The following is a 19680-nucleotide window of genomic DNA, read 5'->3' on the forward strand; positions in this document are numbered from 1 at the left end:
TAAATGAGAAAGTGTATGGAAAGGATAAGAAACTATAGATCTAGGCTATGACATGTGAGAATTATAGATCTATGGAGGTAGGAATGTGTTGGGCGTGATTTATGATTGGGAGATGAGAATTATGCAAGAAAAATGATGAGCAAGATAGAAATATGAAACACACGATAAACACTAAAGAACACGATAAATAAATAATAAACTTCAATTCACAAATTGCACAAAGTTGAAAGAAAACCTCATAATTTGATAAATTGAATCACACATATGCAATGATTGTAAGGTAATGATCCTCTCTTTGGGATTCACGGATTTCACCCAAAAAACTCAAGTGCAAAGGCACCAAAAAATGATCTCCTAAACAAATAATCTCCATCTAGAGTAAATGCCAAAAGATGTAAATGAAATGACTAAATATCCTATTTATAGAGCTTACAAGTTGAAAACTCTCAAAAGGTCCCTAGAAAAATAAACTAAATAAATAAATAAAGAAATAACTAAAAACAATAATATAGTGATGGGCGGGCCATGGTGGCCCGTGATATGCTACAGTCCATGGTGACTCATGGTGTGTACGACATGATGTCGTGCATGGCTTGATGGTTGGCACAGCTTGGGGCCGTGCATGACTTGCTGTTAGGCGTGACATGGTGCCACACATGGGTCTGCTGGATGGCACGGCTGCATGGCATGGTGTCATGCATTAGTCTGGTGGTGGGCATGACATGGTGCTAGGGGTGTCAAATCGTGTTAACGGATCGTGTTCGTGTCGTGTCAAAACATGTATATTATACTATATAGGTCAATCCTAACCCGACCCGTTAAACTTATCGTGTCAGAATCTTAAATCCCAACACGACCTATTAATATGTCAACCCGTTTTGATCCATTAGTAAATATTATGAAATAGGTTAACACGACACAATACAACCAGTTTCAAACTATTTATATAAATGGGTTAAATATGCCACAAATTAACTCGTTTGACCTGATTAAATTTAGTAAAATTTTATATAAATGTTAAAATCACAATATCTATAAAAATTATAAAACTAACTACAAGTCTAAAATTAAAATCTAGATAATAAAAATATCAAAATTAAAATTCTAACAATTTTACTTTTAGGTATAAGGGTATAATTGTAACTTTAACTTTCCTAACGTGTCATAACGGGTTATAACGTGTCAAAACGGGTTAACTCGTTATCAACCCGTTAAGCAATCGTGTCTTAACGAGTCAACCCGTTTTGACCCGAACCCATTAAGACCAAACCCTAACCCATTATTATCGTATCGTATTCGTGTTGGGTTAACGAGTCGTATAATATATTGCCACCCCTACATGGTGTTGTGCGTGACCTGTTAATGGTGGCATGGCATGGTGCCAAGCCTAGGCCTGATGGTGGGCACAAGGTGGTGCCGTAATGTTGCTGTGAGGCCCATTCAAGTGGCTTGGGCGATGGTCCTACATGGCTCGAGTTGGTGGCTTGGGCGATGAGCATGCATGGCCCAAGTTGACGGTATGGGCGCTGGGGTTGCAAGGCATGGGCTGGAGCCGTGTGCTGGATGACATGCAACTAGCCTTACTTGTAAGGCATAGGCTGGAGTTGTGCGCTAGATGGCGTGCCTCCACTAACCTCGCTAAGTGATGCTGAGGCGCGCATGCATGAGCGTAGGTGCACGCTCAAGGGAATGTGCAGGCCTGTACGCATGGTCTGCATGCGACCAGTAGCCTCCATGGATGCCCGCTGCGTGTCAGGACATGAGCCAAGGCATGCAAGTATGCTAATCATGTGATTGTCCTGACCCTCCAAGAACTGTGTCGAGATGTGGTTTAGGGCAATCCTCCTAGAGTTTGTGACACTCCAATCTAAGTCACAGTCACTCACTCTTCTTTGTCTCTCGTATTATCATTGTCTTTATTGTATGTCTGAAAATTTGTCATCCTTTCCATTATAAGTAACTCAAAAGAACTCATACCGCTTTTATTTATATTCTAGTTATTTTATGTACAGTCACTTTTATGTACTTCTTACGCACTCTACTATTGTAATTGACTAAAATAATTATTTTATATTAAAAAAAGTTATATATCTAATCATATTAGTAAAATACGTAATGAGTATGTAAAAATAACTTGATAAGAAATTTTCTATTATTTATTGGTTGGTTTGAATCATTGGACAAATAATATTTTCTATATGCCCCGCGGGTGGCCACATGGGCATGGGCCAATCTGCGTGTCCATCCAATCGATTTGGGACACTCGCATGCATATAGAAGATTGAAAAAATTTAATTGTAAGTAATTATATACATTTACTATTATGATTGGTCAGAAAGTCAAATTTTAATAAAAATAATATCAATTTAAATTTTAAATATGAATGTAACAATATAAATATATATATTAGTACATAAATTTACTTATATAGTGAAAACGAAACATAACCCCCGCTTAGGCGGATGCAGGGTCAAGATGGTCAGCTACCCACTGCTGGTAAGAGCTGATTGTGAAAATATTTTCTCACACAAAAAGTGTTGAAAATTTACGTACATATGTCAACACATACAACCCATGCATCATTATAAAAAATGAAAAAATTCTCAATCGAAGTATTCTTTTTTCTCTCTGGCCAGGCTACGTATTCTGATTAGGAAAAAATATATATTTTGTGTTTTTAATTAATAGAAATTGTATTTTATATCTTTGATTATATTTTTGAATTATAAAAAAAAAAATGTCTTATTCATTAAAGTCCGATGGCGGTAATCTGTATACAAGTTGTAAGGTTTCTGTCAGAGAGATGGAATCTTCCTTTTCCTTCTAAATATTCTCAGCAGTGCACAACACCTGAACCGGCCAGCCGCCAGAGATTGTAACTGTACTTGACGCGTCACCGTTCAAATTATTCCGTTATTTTAAGTTCTTTCCGTCACTTTTCCTTGTTTCAAAGAATTTAAAACGTAAAATTAAAGCCCTAATAGATCAAAACTCGATTTCGATTACCTATAACCAATTTAATCGGACTCCTATGCAGACAGAAAAATCCCTCGTCTTATGCTCGATGGAAGCCTGGAGGGGAGACCTTCATCACGAGCTACTACACCGACTATGGGGACAGTCCTAATTTCCTAATTCCTCAAAACCCTAATTTCCACGCAAAGTAGGGAACACCCCAGTTTGAGAATTCCAGAATTTGTATAGAAAAAGATTAAAAATGTTTTCGTGGAATTTTGCGAAGTCGGCCGAGGCAATGTTCTCGCGCTGGGCCGTGAAGAGGGTTTGCAAGTTCGTGTTGAAGAAGAAATTGGGGCATTTCATATTAGGGGATATCGACCTAGATCAGCTTGACGTGCAACTCCGCGAGGGTACGATTCAGCTTAGCGATCTCGCGCTTAATGTCGATTGTCTCAATGAGAAGGTGTGATTGGTTCTTAAAAAAATATAAAGATAGTTGTTAGCTTAGGCATGTATACATGTTTTCCTTATGGAAGTTTCTTTATGTTCATTAAAGAAAAGAACGGGGAGATTTCTGCTGGTTAAGCAAGTTACATGCATTGGGCACCGCAGGATTTGTAGGCCCTTTTTTCTAAGAGAAGGGAAAGAGGGGAGAGTTAGGGGGGGGGGGGGGGGGGGGGTGGGGGGTAGTTGTTGCGCGGTATCACTTAGTCTAGTGAAATATTTCTTTGATTGGAATGGAGAAAATTCTGCCTGTTTCATATGGAGAAGTATTGAATGTGACATCGTATGAGCAAGTTAGTAAATGAATATCAGTAATCTTTGTATTCACACTTGCGCATGCATCTAATGATAAAATTTCCAACACTTATAAAAAATTTTTTTCCAAATAATTATTAACCGACTTTGGGGCCATGTTTTATTCTGTAGACGCACAGGATATCACTATATCAGTATATTAGAACTGCAACTAGCGTTAGCCGAGGTTTCGTATAATTTCGAGTGTAGAAGGTTGCTAAGTCATTTTGTTTATTGCTTTCCCTTAAATTTATTTGCTTATCATTCTATTGTTTTCTTATGGCCATGTTCTTCCCATCCCTCCCTCCCTCCCTCCCCGCCCCAAGCAGTTGGGTGCTGCAACATCAGTTATCATAAGAGAAGGATCCATTGGCTCTTTACTTGTTAAAATGCCTTGGAAGGGTGAAGATTGTCTGGTTGAGATAGATGAACTTGAACTTGTGCTTGCTCCTTGTTTGAAGAATGATTCACCAGCTGGAAGTGAAACTTTGAGTTCAGTTCAGGATGGTAACAATGGCCTCCATTCTGACTCAGAAAAGCTTGCACATGACTCGGTGGATGACACTGCCAAATCTATATCTGGGGATGTTCATGAAGGTGTTAAGACAATTGCAAAGCTGGTCAAACGGTTGCTTACAAGTTTCCATATCAGGATAAAGAAGTTAATAGTTGCATTTGATCCATATTTGGAGGATGAAAAGAATTTGGGCATTCACACAACCCTAGTGCTTCGAATATTAGAAACAGAATGTGGAACTTGTGTTTCTGAAGATGCCAATTCTAATGGTGGTACAATAGTTGAGAACTTTCTTGGAATAAGTCAATTGACAAACTTTGTGAAATTTCAAGAAGCGGTACTTGAGCTTCTTCGAATTGACGGTGACAATAATAAAGAAAGCTCTCCGTTGGTATCTGGAACGAGCTTTGGTGACTATTTCTCAGGGGGCAGTCATACTACCACTCCTGTTGTGACAGGGAAAAAGGGTGGATTTTCTGGGAATGTAAAATTAAGTATTCCTTGGAAGAATGGGTCCTTAGACATTTGCAAAGTGGATGCTGATGTTCATATTGATCCTGTGGAATTGAGACTTCAGCCCAGTACAATAAAATGGCTCTTGCTTTCATGGGGAACTTTAAAGAAACTGGACAAAGATTGTGAGGGTCAAATGCATTATAATCCAACGAATTCTTTTAACATCAATGCAGCATCCTACGGCGAATCACCAACACCAGTTTCTATTGGACATGTTACTGACAAGGCAATGCCAAGTTGTGGTGCCTCTTCAATGGACACCTCTACTTTGCCCCTGCAGGATTCAGTCTCTGAGAATTTTCTACCTGGGTCACATGTCATATCAGATTGGGTGCCATTTTTCATCCCTAAAAATCATGAAAAAACTCTTGAAGGTGGAATTGAAGAAGAAATTGATTTTGGGGCAAGGTTAGTAATCATCCTGTTGACATCAATGTTTTTCTTACATCTGCAGTGGAGGGAAATTAGTGTTTACACTCTCACCAGAGACGCTTGATGTTGATTATTTGTTATATTTCTTGCAAATGATTATATCAAACTAAACTGATTGCCCCCTTCCTACCAAAAAAGAAGAAAAAGTAACGAATTTGGAATTGCATTAGAAACTTTTAGATGCTCTTGTACAAAACATTAAGGTCTGGTTTGGTTATACAGTTCAGATAAGATGAGATGAGATGTTTTGTTAAAAGTCGAATAAAATATTGTTATAATATAATTTTTTAATATTAATTTTGTTTTGGGATTTGAAAAAGTTGAATTGTTTATTATACTTTGTGTGGAAATTTGTGGAAATTGTAATGATTATATGAGATGAAATAGTTTGAGTTGGGGTATCCAAACCAAAGAGTTTCTTTTTATCTTCTAGTCAGAGTTTTTCAACTTATACATTTTCTTCAATGATTAAAAAAAAATCTTGGAAATTTCTCACATGCAAATTCAGTACTTGTTGCCCATTCAAAAAAAAAAAAAAAATCATAATTGTTAAAGGCATATTAAGTTTGCTGTTATGAGCCAGCCTTTTGTTATACTTGCATATTCAAATATTATCCTCTCCCGGTTATGCCAAGTAGTGAACGCATGTAAATGACAACTTAGTGTTACAAACTATATAGTTTGTTGCATGACTATTTTCCTAGTTCTTGCCTTGGTTGGTGGTCAACTATCACAGTTTCAAATAATGCAGATGCCTTTAATATGCCATTATGTTTCCTGTGTACAGTGTGGATCAATTCTTTGAATGTTTTGATGGGATGAGAAGTTCCCGTTCGACTTTGGCTGGCAGTGGGATGTGGAACTGGACATCTTCTGTTCTCAGTGCAATCACTGCTGCATCCAGCCTTGCTTCTGGATCTTTGCATATTCCCTCTGGTATTTGCTTTTTTCCCCATTATATAGCTTGAGCATTGACCATGTCAGATTAGTTTCTGTGTTGTGTATTAATCATTCGCATGAAGCCAAGTCTTTTTCAATGTTGACCGTCATGTTATATCTAGAAATGGTCTTTGGTGCGTGGGTGACACCTGGGTGAGGCCAGGGTCCATCAACTTGTGCAAAATCTAATTATACTTACTACATTTGTTCATACATGTTAGTGCTTAAGTGTTGGTTTTCTTATGTAATATTTTTAGTATATGTAGCTTACTTGAAATATGGTATCAGATAAAATGGTCTTTGTCTAAATGGTCTTGCATTCAAATCTTTGGAACCACCATTTTTCAGTTTCAATCTTGGTTTTTTATTTATCATTTCTGTTTTGTGGTTCAGCTGCAATTTCCAGCCTTCAGATAGAGACAGTTTGGGACTGAAGGCTTCTAATAGGGTCTCATTCAAAAGTTTATTCATAATTATGATTTCAGACTCTATATAAATTACTTGTAGATATCGTGAGTAAAACTTTGCTTTTCCCTCTTTTACTGTTTGGTCACAGAACAGCAGCACGTTAAAACCACTGTGAAAGCAGCTCTTGTGGAAATTTCTTTCGTGCTTTCATTTCATGATGAAGACCAAAGGCATTTGTGTGATCCTCCTGGTGATCAGGCTAATGTTCATCATTTAAGTTCAGAATGGAGAGACATTGTTCTTCAATTGCAGGTAATAAATGTGCTTTCAGTTCTTGGAACATGCTTATTAATAAAATTTCTTATTACTTATCAAAAAAAAAATAAATGTGCTTTCAGTTCAAGTCCATTTTATGCATTCTACACTGGTTGTTTGCCATGATGTTCCTCTCCACTTACTTGAAACATTTGATAAGGTAAACAGGTATGCCCTCAAGAAATGAAGTTTGAAGGAATGGTGGATTGTATTGTGGTTGCTCATTACTACAGCAGTGTAAATACTGCCACAAACTTTGGTTGGAAGAGGTGTACCGATAATAATGCCAGTCAAAAGCATTTGATTCATCAACTGCAAGCTGAAGTTCAAGGTGCTCTTCCTCCGTTTGCCTATCCTGCTGAAGATTCTTATTCAAATGAAGTAAACAGTTCAGTTGCTGCAGATTTTCCTTTTGGAAGTAAGGGTGGCATAGTCAAAGTGACATTGCTTAAAACTTCAGGGGTCACTCATTGCCAATTTTCTGCATGTTCCAGTTCATCAGATGGCAGTTTTACAGGGCCAACGTTATTTTCATTGAACTTAGCACCTTTTATTTTCTGGGTGAACTTCCCTCTAATAAATACACTGATGAATCTATCTGGGGAATTGATAAAATCTGTTGAGATGAACAGCAAAAAGAATGAGTTTCCACCCCGGGTCTTCAATGAGAATCAAGGATCATCTCCGGCTGGTATCAGAAGAGGTTCTACTCTTTGCATGACTAGATTGTCTTCAACAGAAAGGTTGTGTGTCAATATACTTATGCCCAACGCTCGTGTAATTCTGTGTTTCCATTTTGAGAACGGCGAAGATAGTAGAGGCTACTCTTCCTGTGATCAGTTTCTTGTTCTTGATTTTTCATCACAGTCAGCATTGAACAAGGGAATAGATAAAGACGGCAATTCAAATTCAGATGCAAGTTTACAGAAAAAACATTCTTTGATGGCTACAAGGTCTTTGCATTTGCATGTTGGTGATCTTAAAATTTACTTGGTTTCTCCTGCAAGTGAGGCTGAGGTTGGAATAAACTCCTGTAATGTAAAGAATCAGAAATTTTCTTCTAAGAACATTCTCTCTATGGCAAACAAAAAAGGTGGTCTTGCTGTCATTAGTATGCTTTGGCAGGAGGGTCATGCGACTGGTCCTTGGATAGCAAGGAGGGCAAAGTTCTTAGCCACTTTAGAAGAATCAAGGAATAGACATGTGGGGAAGGGTTTCGAGTTTGCTTCTGTGTCTACTGTTAAAGATCTTGAAGGGTTAAAGTCTCAAACTCGACAAGAGATGATTCTGAGCTCTGGATTATACCTGCATGTTCGTCTATGTCCCGTTACAATTAATCTTGGTAGTTCTCAATACAAAGTCTTACATGGTTTTTTAAATGAGGTGATAAGTGGATTCTCTTGCGTGGAATCTGATGCTGCCAATTCTAGGAAAGGATCTTCTGTGTCTCAAACATCACTTTTTGTTGAGTGTGATACGGTAGAAATTTTACTGAGCCCAGATGTGAAAGAGATTAGAGTGGGCTCAATGCAGCGTGAACTTCCTGGATCATGGTGTTGTCTGAAACTTAAAATTCAGAAGTTTGAATTGCTGTCTGTCTCAAATGTTGGAGGTATTAAGGATGCCAACTTTTTCTGGCTAGCCCATGGAGAAGGCAAATTGTGGGGTTCCATCAATGGGATTCCTGATCGAGAGTTTCTTCTAATATCGTGTAGTGATTCTACCATGAAACGTGGTGATGGAGGAGGTTCCAATGCATTGTCATTTAGAAGGGCTGGTTCTGATATTGTATACCTGTGGGAGCCCGATAGTTTTCACGGTTTTACATCTATAAATGTGAGATGTGGTACAATTGTTGCAACAGGTGCTCGCTTGGATTGGGTAGATGCAATATCCTCCTTTTTCAGTTTGCCTTCTTCTGAGACTGAACAAGCAGGTAACAATAGTATGCAGAAGGGGGATTTGAATGCATCATGTGGATCTACTTTTGTCCTTAACTTGGTTGATGTTGGATTGAGTTATGAGCCCTACTTAAAGAATTTGGTGCACGGGATTGAAGTTCCGGATCCTAAGTGTTATTCTTCAAGTGCCAAAGAAAAAGAATGTTTCGGTGAGCAAGTTGCTTGTCTGTTAGCTGCATCTTCCTTCAATGTATCAAATTCAATTGTGGCAAATTCAATTGGTAATGAGTGCAAAATCAGAGTGCAAGATCTTGGGCTTCTTCTTTGTACAGTGTCAGAGCCCAGTAATTTTGATGGCACTTACAGTGTTGAACATCTTCACAGGGTTGGCTATGTTAGAGTTGCTCGGGAGGCACTCATTGAAGTTATCTTGAGAAATAATTGTAAGAATGGTCTCCTCTGGGAGGTGGAATGTTCTAAGTCTCACATTTACGTGGAAACTTGCCATGACACCACTTCTGGTCTGATCCATTTGGCTTCTCAACTTCAGCAGCTGTTTGCTCCTGATTTGGAGGAATCGGTTGTGCATTTGCAGGCTAGGTGGGACAATATCCAGAAGGCACGAGAGAGGAACAATTACAATAGTGAAACTAGAACCTGCAGTGGTGAATCTGGGCCATCAACTTCTGAAGTTCATACTGCAAGTGTAGATGCAACAAGTGAATCTGGGTTGGTTGGCTTGATGGATGAGATATGTGAGGATGCATTTCAGTTTGATAACTATCATACCTACCAATTTGATTCTTCTGAATCCCACATTTGTGTTTCACTTGATGAAAGTCTTCTTAGAGATGCAAGTAGCTTAAATGTTGAAACTCCTGAAAGATTATCCCATGATTTGTCCTTCAATCGGTCTGTGCCTGTAGTGGGACTGGAAAGCAGTCAAACCTCATTTTTAGAAGAAGACTACTTTCCAGAGTTTATAGATGGCTATTGTTTATCTGAGTTGCGTCCTCTGTCTGAATTATCCATAGGCAGACAATCTATGCCTGAGTTACCTAAATGCAGATCCATGAATGCAGAGCATGAAGGTCTTGGAAAAGGAAATAGTGGATGGTATGGGGACACCTATTTAAGCATTGTAGAAAACCACATTGCAGAGTCAAGTGAGCAAAGTGGTGTGAAACAATTTGTGGAAGCAAAACTCCCTTTTATTGACAGTAGAAAACATGATGATATCGGAAAGGTTACAGGACGTGTACTTTTGAAGAACATTGATGTCAGATGGAGAATGTATGCTGGTTCTGACTGGCATGATTCTAGAGACGATGGTGAGCATTATGCTAAGTATCATGGAAGGGACAAAACTGCGTGTCTGGAGCTTTCTTTATCAGGGATGGAATTTCAATATGACATTTTCCCAATTGGTGGAGTACATGTGTCTAAACTTTCCCTTTCAATTCAAGATTTTCATCTTTATGATAGGAGCAGGGATAAACCATGGAAACTGGTAATGTTAAAATAATTGTACTTTCACATGTCCTTAACCTCTTTTCCTTTTTGAATAGAGTCTGAAAACTTCTTTATTTATTGGATTCGAAGGTGCTAGGCTATAATTATTCAAAAGATCATCCTAGAGAATCTTCATCAAAAGCATTAAAACTGGACTTAGAAGCTGTCAGACCAGATCCTCTAATTCCTCTCGAGGAGTACCGGTAAGTCTTCTGTTTTATATGGATTCTCTTTAGTAAAGGTGATACTAACCTTTTAGGCTTTCTGTAAAGTGCTATTATATTGTGTATACTACCTGTGTACTTGGGCTTTGCCTATTTCTATGAATATAATTTCTTGATTACCTATAAAAAAAGAAAAAGAAAGTAAAGTGCTATTATATTGTGTTATTCTATATCGGAACTTCCATTTTTAGGCTGAAGTTATCTACGTTTTTTTTTTTTTTTTTTTTTAAATAAAAAAAATCAATATCAATTCATGGGGTTAAATCTTAATGACAACAATATATTTACTTCTCCCTTGTTCATATTAAAATTATGTCTTGGATCTTGTGTTAGGCTGCTAAGCGGTATTGAAGTCTTGTAAATAATTATGTACAGATTTCATGATTTCCTTGTAACCGTTTCTAGTTCGGAACTAGGTGTAATCATGTCTACTTCCTGTGTACTTGGGCTATTCCTATTTCAATATCAATAAAATATCTTCTTACTTATCAAAAAAATAATTATGTACAGATTGTTCCCCCTCTCTAATGTTTGATTGTGAATGTGGAGAGAGGTATTGTGGTTACCAATATGCTTGTAAGTTGTTAAAGACCCAACTATTGATCCAAAAGCCCTAGGATAGTTGGATACTAATTTGGTTAAACTTTTAACCTTCAGCATCATAACATTCCACCATGCTTCCGAATCCAACGTCTACAATGGCCCACTCTATCAACACTGACCCAGTGGTAGCCCTTTCCCTTTTGGCGGCTTTACTCATCAATGAGTATTCAATGACTTAACACTATGCCCATACATAGTATCAAGACATTTTAATCCAGCCTATAGGTTGCCTTCTCCGTGATTGGAACCCGTGATATGGTCCCTGCTCTAATACCAATTGTTAAAGACCCAACCATTGATCCAAAAGCCCTAGGATAGTTGAATACTAATTTGGTTAAACCTTTAACCTTCGGCATCATAACATAAGTGCTGGTTCTTATCATTTTCCTCTCAGGTTACGCATTGCTTTCCTTCCCATTCTATTGCATCTTCATCAGTCCCAACTTGATTTTCTCGTCAACTTTTTTGGGGCTATGAACTCATCAGTTGACCAATCTCCTGATTGTCATGAAGAGCCAGATGGTTCAAAATTGTTTCATGGCCATACAATTGCCAATGAGGCATTCCTTCCTTACTTTCAGGCAAGTGGTTTTAATTATATCTTGTTTATGCTGCTGTAAAGATTTTCTACGTTGTCCTTTTTTTGGTAGAAAGCCTTTGGTTTTTGTCAATTTTTAGTTTTGTGGTCAATCTTTATATGCAATATACTCTTGGTAGATAAAAGATTTAATGGGAAGTGTTGCAGAAGCTGGCAAGATAGAATTAAATTTGTCATGGCAAGCTCCTCTTCTTTTGGAACTTGGGTGAACCTGCAACTCATTAGTTTGCCATTTCATTCATTCGTGTTGCTATTCTTCATTGAGTGCATGTGTTTTTTATAGTAGTAAAAACTTGTGTACTGATTGTATCCAACTTTATCTCAGAAATTTGATATATGGCCTGTTCTTGTTCGGGTTGACTATAGTCCCCACCATGTTGATCTTGCGGCACTAAGAAGTGGGAAGTATGTAGAACTTGTAAATCTTGTTCCCTGGAAGGTAAGACTTTCCTTCTTTTTACAATTTAGTGATTGGGATTCAAGTCCTCTTGGGTGCGCAAGTAAATTTGTGAATAAAAAAGAGAGAAAGAGGAGCTGAAGGTTAGGAATAAGAGATCTTTTTTGAGATGTGTGAATGTCAGATAATACTTAACTGAACTGATACAGGGTGTTGAGCTTCAACTGAAGCATGTCCATGCTGTTGGTATCTATGGCTGGGGCAGTGTTTGTGACACAATTATAGGGGAGTGGTTGGAAGATATTTCACAAAATCAGGTTTGTTAGCAGCATTCGTTTTATTTAATTAGAATATAACAATTAAGTTTTCCATTCTAGACTTGGTTTGGTTACACAGTTCAAACCATCTCATCTCATCTCATATAATCATTACAAGTTTCCCAAACTCCCACACAAAATATAATAAACAATTTAACTTTTCCAAATTTCAAAACAAAAATAATATTAAAAAATTATATTATAACAATATTTTATTCAACTTTTATCTCATCTGATCTCATCTCATCTATGTAATCAAATGAGGCCTAAACTATTGTGTATCACAAGTAAATTATTATGTCAACCGATAGAAAAAAGAGTAAATTATTATGCCTCTATCATGTAGGTTCATAAAATACTGCAAGGCCTTCCTACTATACGATCATTAGTTGCTGTTGGTTCTGGTGCTGTGAAGCTGGTTTCTTTACCTGTTGAGAACTACAAGAGGGATAGGAGAGTGCTCAAGGGAATTCAAAGAGGTAAATCAGTGAATTAATTGCATCCTACTAGAAAAATCCAGGCTCCTTCATCATGGTAGCCCAAAAGCACCTATTGCTTTTTTGGAGTTTTAAGAATTTGATTGTAGCAAGTAAGCGCACTTATTAGTTGAAGTATTTGAAACTTATTTGCCACTGGAAGTAGAAATAAAAGCATATATTTCTTGAATTGATTGCCATAAATTTTTGTGTGGAGCGCAAAATTGTTTTTAAAGTGGAGGCCGCGGTTGTGATTAATCGCCGATGTTGATGATTTCGATTTTTCCCCTGATGGGAGAAACTTGTTATGTGAACTGAGACCGATTTGGTCAGACTTTGTTTTCTGTCAAACTTTGTACCAAGTCAACAAAGCCTTTTCCCAAGACTTGTTGATGAGAGAATCCTCTGCTGCTATTCAGCTTTATCTGGAGTGTTGTTTCGGCTGAATTGTGAGAAACGATTCTCTCAGAGAGAGAGAGAGAGAGAGAGAGCCTTAAGTGCAGTTCACCATTTCCAACCGATTGATCTTATTTGCAATGATCCCATGAGTGTGCAGTTATGTTTTGAATGCTTCAAAGGGTGTAGTTAGTGGTGAAATGCTTTGGGTAGTTGAGACTTGAGAGTAAGTGTAGATGTATCAATGTGGGAGGGATTTTGGTCAAATCAATTCGTATTACCATCTGTGATGTTATCTTCTCTGTTGTGTGCTCACATGATATCTGATGGGTAATAATAAATAATTCTCCACAATGACAACTGGATAATCTGTTTTTCTCAGGCACTGCTGCATTTCTTAAAAGCATTTCACTTGAAGCATTTGGACTTGGAGTACATTTGGCCGCTGGGGCTCATGACCTTTTGCACCAAGCAGAATATATACTTACTAGCATTCCTCCTTCTGTACCATGGGCTGGAGAAAGTAAAATGAAGACAAATGTACGATCTGATCAGCCTAAAGATGCCCAGCAAGGACTTCAAAGGGTAAAAATCCCTTCGTGTTTTGACTGTACATCGGTACTTGGGGAGCTTGCAATATTAAATTGTAGGATGAACTTGTGTGTCTGTACAGTTGAAAAGATATGGTAAAGCTTAGTGTTTATGCCCGAGTGTTCACTTAAACACGTGGAAACTCATGTTAACTTGTCCTTTCAAATCCTTATCCTGTACATTCCGGCATTAACTAGAAGGAATTGATTTCAAGGTTGAGACTCCTAATTGCAGCAATTAGCATTAAGATCACATCCTGTATCCAGGGATCTTAGCAGTCAAGAAATTTTCTTTTTTTGATAAGTAGCAGTCAAGAAATATATGCAATGGCTTCTCTTTTGCCAAGAGCTGACTAGAGGTGTGTTACATTAGATGTCGACTTCGGTTTTGGTGTCTTTATATAAAGCTTATTATTTTAGCATTGCATGTATGGAGTTCTAGATTGTACAGTCTTCTATATTTTTCCCTTTTTTGTTTTGTTTTGGATTTGACCTTATTTCTTGCTTATTGTATGTGTTGCATATACATATTTTCCTTAGTCCCAAGTCTTTCCTGGTCAACTTAACCTCAAGTTGATTGTTTATTAGGCTTGGGTTGAATAAATATGTTGTCCCTGTCTAATTTTTCTGGATCAATATTGAGAAGTATCTTGATTTTGAGTGCTACAGCTTTTAATATTATATCGAGGTACTTCATGTTCATGCAATCCTCTCCTCTTGCCAAAAAATTCTGTCCTCTTTTCACAAAACTTAGCCTCTGATGCATCAAGGTTACATAGATAGATGCGGATTGATGATACACTAGGGTCTCACAAATGCTGCTTTTTAAGGGAAATTTCTCCTTTTTTGTCTGAGAGGTTCTTCATTTATGATATGCATTTTGGCATGTTGGATGTTGAAATCATGTCACTGATGGATGATGGCAATTGACTACCGTTCTTGGGAAAAAAATGTGTGCTGTTATTTTCAGTGAAGGTTTTAACGTTCTCAAAATGACAGGCTATTGAAAACGTTAGTGATGGCTTGGGAAAATCTGCTTCTGCCTTAATCCGGACTCCCTTGAAAAAGTATCAGAGTGGAGCTGGTGCTGTATCTGCTTTGGCATCTGCCATTCAAGCTGTTCCTGCTGCTGCCATAGCTCCAGCTTCTGCATGTGCAAGTGCTGTCCATTGTACACTCCTTGGCTTCAGAAATAGGTCGGTTATTATTTTGAGGTTATGTTAGTTGCTCTGGCATTGTATTATTGTTTATTCACGTTTAAATTTCTAGAACCAAAAATTAACTTCTGTGTTCACACTTTCAGCCTGGATCCCGAGCGTAAGAAAGAGTCCATGGAGAAATATTTGGGTCCCATTCAGTCATCGGAACAAGATCAATGGTGTGGTTTATTTTATGTATCATCGGATTTCAGTCTATATATCTGTAATTTATTTCTTGGTTATAACATTCACTGTATTTCTTCTTCAAACGAAATGATCTGCAGAGGGTACCCATGACCAATTTAGTGAAGACCTGCTCCTTTTGCATCCATAAAAGGTTATCGATGAAGAGCTTTCTTTGATGCTTTGGAGGGGGCCATGTATCATGTAAGTTTGCTTTTTTATTTTATCCTCTTTTTCTCTTAACCAGAATTCACTCACTCTTTTTATACGGACTTGATTGAAGGTTGTGAAATTATAGTCCTTTCATTGTTATTCGTTAAAGATTATTTTGCGGAACCAACAGTTAAGTTTCTACAATACATGAAACGTTCTTCTTGCCTGTCAACTGAATTGCTTGCTTAACTGCCGGCAATGGTACACCATTTTCTTCCCGATTCTCAAAGCTGTTATGCTGGGTTTATTGGATGCAGATGTAAAGTTAATGAAACTGCCAATCGATTCTTTCCCGTCAGGACAGGACAAGACAAGACGATTTTGTACAAACAAGCTGTAAATATCCTATTATTCTTTAAAGTTTCAACCCACACCGAAAATTCCCTTGTAATTAGTGATCCAATGTATGCATAGTCAGATTACACGATGTTATTCTCTCAAGGCCTCAATTATAGTGGAAATTGCTTCTGTTGTACATCGTTCAGCAAATCTTGTTTTACCAAATAACTTGTTAAAATAGCATTAACAGTGTGCTGCGGTAGTAAACAGGCCCACTCCCTTCCCTCCTTTTTGGTTTTTAAGAATTTATTTAACGTGTGTTTCTGGACACAATAATTATCAAATAAATTGCTTTCTTTATTGAGTAATGCAACTTCATCTTAATTCTCATCATCCTTTCACCATCACATGCTGTAGCATTAGAAGATTTGAGACTATTTATTATATTTAACTTGTGAATCTATTATTTAATGTCATATAATGGAATGTTGAGAGGATGATGAATAAACTTTTTTATACATGACGAGTGAACTTGTACTTAAAAAAATAGTTTTACTTGAAATTTCAATCTCTTTTGGTGTTATTTGTATAAAATTTTAGCATTTCTGTTATTGTGAACGAGCTGATGGGAGTAGAGACTTGGTTTACTCTTAATATCAATTTCAGCTTGATCATTTTTATTTTTTGGGGTTTTTATTTTTATGCGATGATTTATGTATTATTTGCCAATAAAAGCTAAAAGATTTTGGGCTGTTAGCAATTCTCTTTTTCATGTAAATGGAAAGAAATAGAATTCCATCCAAAATGCAGTCTCTCAACATTTTCAAAAAGAAGAATTAATCAATAAAGAGTAATGGTACATGTACAACTATTTTTAATAATTTTTTTATAGTCATATTTTAAAATGAAGGTATTAATATGAAGTGATGTTATTTTTATAAGATGAAATGATGCATCTCATAAACAAATCACTGAAACAATAGTTAAGAAATGAATGGATAGTTTGGATTGATCAAATAATCCTTCCTTTTCCAATGGAAAAAGGTAGGAGGGGGGTTTATTTGAGTCGAACGGGGTGATAAAAACAAAAGAATTAGCAAAGAAAGCAGTTAAATCAAACCTCAACATACACTATGGATCCCACTCTCCAATTCCATGCCATACCTTTCGCAATTAGCAAACAACTACCAATTATTAGGAAGACATAAGACAATCAGTCCCTATCCCATCATGATTACCGCTGCTATTTCTTTAGAACTTCTTTACTTCTATCTGTTATTGATCCCATCATATTCCATTTGCTCCTCCAACTTAACCTTCCTTCAAGGCCTCAAACAGTAGTTCCTGCAACACAAAAACTAATGAGAAATATTGTTCTTCATTCTGAATTTTATTCACAGACTGATGTATAATAGTTTAAGTGAATTTCATTTAAATGATTGATCTCTGAAACCACTAAAAACGCGTGCGGTTGAAATGATAAAATTTAAAGATAAAAAACTAATCTCCATGGTCTAGTAAATACTATTGGCATGTGTGTATACACTATACAGTTGGCATTTGCCAAACTGTAATCTGAATATAGATCTGCAAGTTTCAGTTCAACTATCTATCAAAACAAAAGAGTTTCATCTTACCTGCGTTTTCTTGCTAACGAAAGCATTCTCATGAACAAACACAGGCCTCTTCTCTTCGATTACAGTTTCCATCACTTCATCACTCTCATCACATTTTTTAGACGAGGAGAGACCCTTTTTGAAGCCCAGCCTCTCCCTCCACCGGTTGGCATTCTTCGGTATCCTTGGACACACATCTTCATAATCATCATCGGCAGAGAGTTCATCTCTTAAAGTCATCTTTCGTTGCTGATTGATGCAGCTATTCTTCACAGGCAACAGCATGCCCTTGAAGAACAACTCATCTGCAGACATCATGGTGTAGTTTTTCACACAGAAATCGAATTCCGAGGAAACGGGTGCTTCTCTATAGGTGTTTTCATGCTTGGTTGGAGGCTGTTGAATCTCCGAGAAGTCGTTGGAGAAGGAGATTCTCGGGTCCACGGTGGGAGTGCAGAGGCTCTGCTGCTCACTGTTGAACATGTCTGGGCAGGAAATTGACGTCCTGACCACACAACCACTTTACTTCTAGACTAGTTCCTTGGACTTGCAGTGTTAACCACATGCACATGTCTGCATTTATCTCTCCATTGGGATTGTTTTATGTGATTGCTTAGTAGACATCTCATGTTACTTAGATTTGTCAGTTTTCTATTATTTAGAAGGGTAATACCTTATTCTTTTTCCCCAAGATTCATTTTTTATTGGAGAAGTTTAATATTTAAGTGACATAGTGAATGCACTATCTTGATTAACACTCATGCCAGTACGACAGTTTTTTGCCCATCATTTTGACTAACAGGTTCCCTTTTGATCACTTCTAAATAAAAGAAGATTTTGTTTGAAAGGTTCCATGTTCATGCCAACTGGATCGGGGAACCAGGCACTTAAAAACAAAGAAGTGGATTTCCTGCCAAACTGAAAGGTCTTCTCCAGGCCCTCCTTCTCCATCTGAGCATGTGGTGCGGACATTAGCTCTCCGAAACTTTATTTTGTGGGGATTTCTTGCCAATTGAGGTGGATTTCCCACATGGATTGCACATTGCATCCTCGTCTAGATTGAAGTTTCCTATTAGTTTCCAGATGAGTTTTGGACAAGTGGCCGATTCCAATTTTGATTGAATGAATTTTGTAATTATAAGGGATGTGATCACCAAACGGTGTACCTCTTGGAATGACACCCTCTCCATGGTGATGGTTCTTACGAGGGGTGATGGTTAAGGAAGTGTCAAATAGTCAAAGATTGTCTCACTTGTTTAGGGTTATGTCATTTACCAACCATTGTATTTTCAATTGTTGTGACCGTTGCCAATTAGTGTTTCATGGCCTATAAATAGGAGTAATTGGTGCATATTGAAGGCACTCATTTCCCTTTATCCATCACCAACTTGTGAGAAAAATATTATCACGGGAGTGTCACTATATTATCGATTTTACATTTGATTTTCATCCATTTTGATCTTTCATTCTACTAAAAATTTGTGTGGGATTTTGGAAGATGCCTAATGACATTGTACCAATCCCATGTTCCCATGGCCTCAAAACTTGGCCCAAGGGCACCTTCTCCCTTTTGGTCCCCAATCTAGTTATTGCAACTCGTCTTTAATACCCTAATAATGAGCTCCTTCAACCATATGTAGAGAAGAATTAAGGTTTTATTTTACTAGGTTATGTAACCCATTAAAACAATTCATCACCACAAATCCAAATCATGATCTCCGGTTGATGAATCCAAAATAAAGAGAACTGAAAATAGGAAACTATTGGGAAAGAAAAGTGATCTCAATCCAAAAGCATATAAACTTGCAGTCCAGACAATTTAATGAAGGCTGAGCTCAGTACTCACTCAGCCAATTCTTCTGCACTTGATCTTACACTTCGTGTTTAACAACAAAGTATGTGAACAACAGAAACAGGAGGAAAATAGAGAACAAACAACCTAAACATAAGTACTCGCAACCTCCAACACCTTTGTTGTCCACAGCTTGTTCTAACATCTTAATTAAGTTGTTTAGTACTATTGAACCAATTTATCAATATATTTATCTCTCCATGGCTTTAGATTTTGGATGAGATCTGAGTACGTGACAATGGTTTAATGATAATAATATCTTACCATTCATTAAGTTGAGATGTCCATACCTTTATAAATTTTATTTTAATAAATAAAACCAATAAAAATGGAAGCATAAATCCTGTAAATATATTTTTTTTTATGTTAATTGATATGACATGTTTTTTACCTTAAAATAAAATATTTATTTTAAATCAAAATTTATTTATTTATTTATTT

The 19680-nt window shown here is 37.1% G+C and overlaps 2 protein-coding genes across 4 annotated transcripts; one reads left to right on the forward strand and one right to left on the reverse strand.

The window, feature by feature from the left end:
* Positions 1-2867: 2867 nt before the first annotated feature.
* Positions 2868-16139, forward strand: LOC122313014 (autophagy-related protein 2-like). Of its 3 annotated transcripts, none has more exons than XM_043127704.1 (15): positions 2877-3421; positions 4086-5197; positions 6009-6157; positions 6717-6880; positions 7052-10294; positions 10387-10499; positions 11518-11704; positions 12047-12160; positions 12328-12435; positions 12782-12914; positions 13690-13892; positions 14897-15093; positions 15201-15275; positions 15381-15483; positions 15750-16139. In XM_043127704.1, coding segments are annotated over exons 1-14 (6003 nt in total). In that variant the 5' UTR covers positions 2877-3217; the 3' UTR covers positions 15382-15483; positions 15750-16139. The 3 variants fall into 3 exon arrangements, with proteins under 3 accessions (XP_042983640.1, XP_042983638.1, XP_042983639.1); XM_043127705.1 differs by having other exon boundaries at positions 3229-3368; XM_043127706.1 differs by lacking the exons at positions 11518-11704; positions 12782-12914; positions 13690-13892; ... (2 more) ...; positions 15381-15483; positions 15750-16139 and having other exon boundaries at positions 2868-3421.
* Positions 16140-16779: 640 nt separating this feature from the next.
* Positions 16780-18035, reverse strand: LOC122314145. Its single transcript, XM_043129558.1, has 2 exons — positions 17409-18035; positions 16780-17115 (listed from the first exon to the last, which is right to left on the reverse strand). The coding sequence occupies exons 1-2, from the start codon at positions 17868-17870 to the stop codon at positions 17083-17085; spliced, it is 495 nt and encodes a 164-aa protein (XP_042985492.1). The 5' UTR covers positions 17871-18035; the 3' UTR covers positions 16780-17082.
* Between the last annotated feature and the right edge of the window lie 1645 nt (positions 18036-19680).

The sequence above is a fragment of the Carya illinoinensis genome, chromosome 6 (assembly GCF_018687715.1).
Source record: "Carya illinoinensis cultivar Pawnee chromosome 6, C.illinoinensisPawnee_v1, whole genome shotgun sequence".
Taxonomy (NCBI): domain Eukaryota; kingdom Viridiplantae; phylum Streptophyta; class Magnoliopsida; order Fagales; family Juglandaceae; genus Carya; species Carya illinoinensis.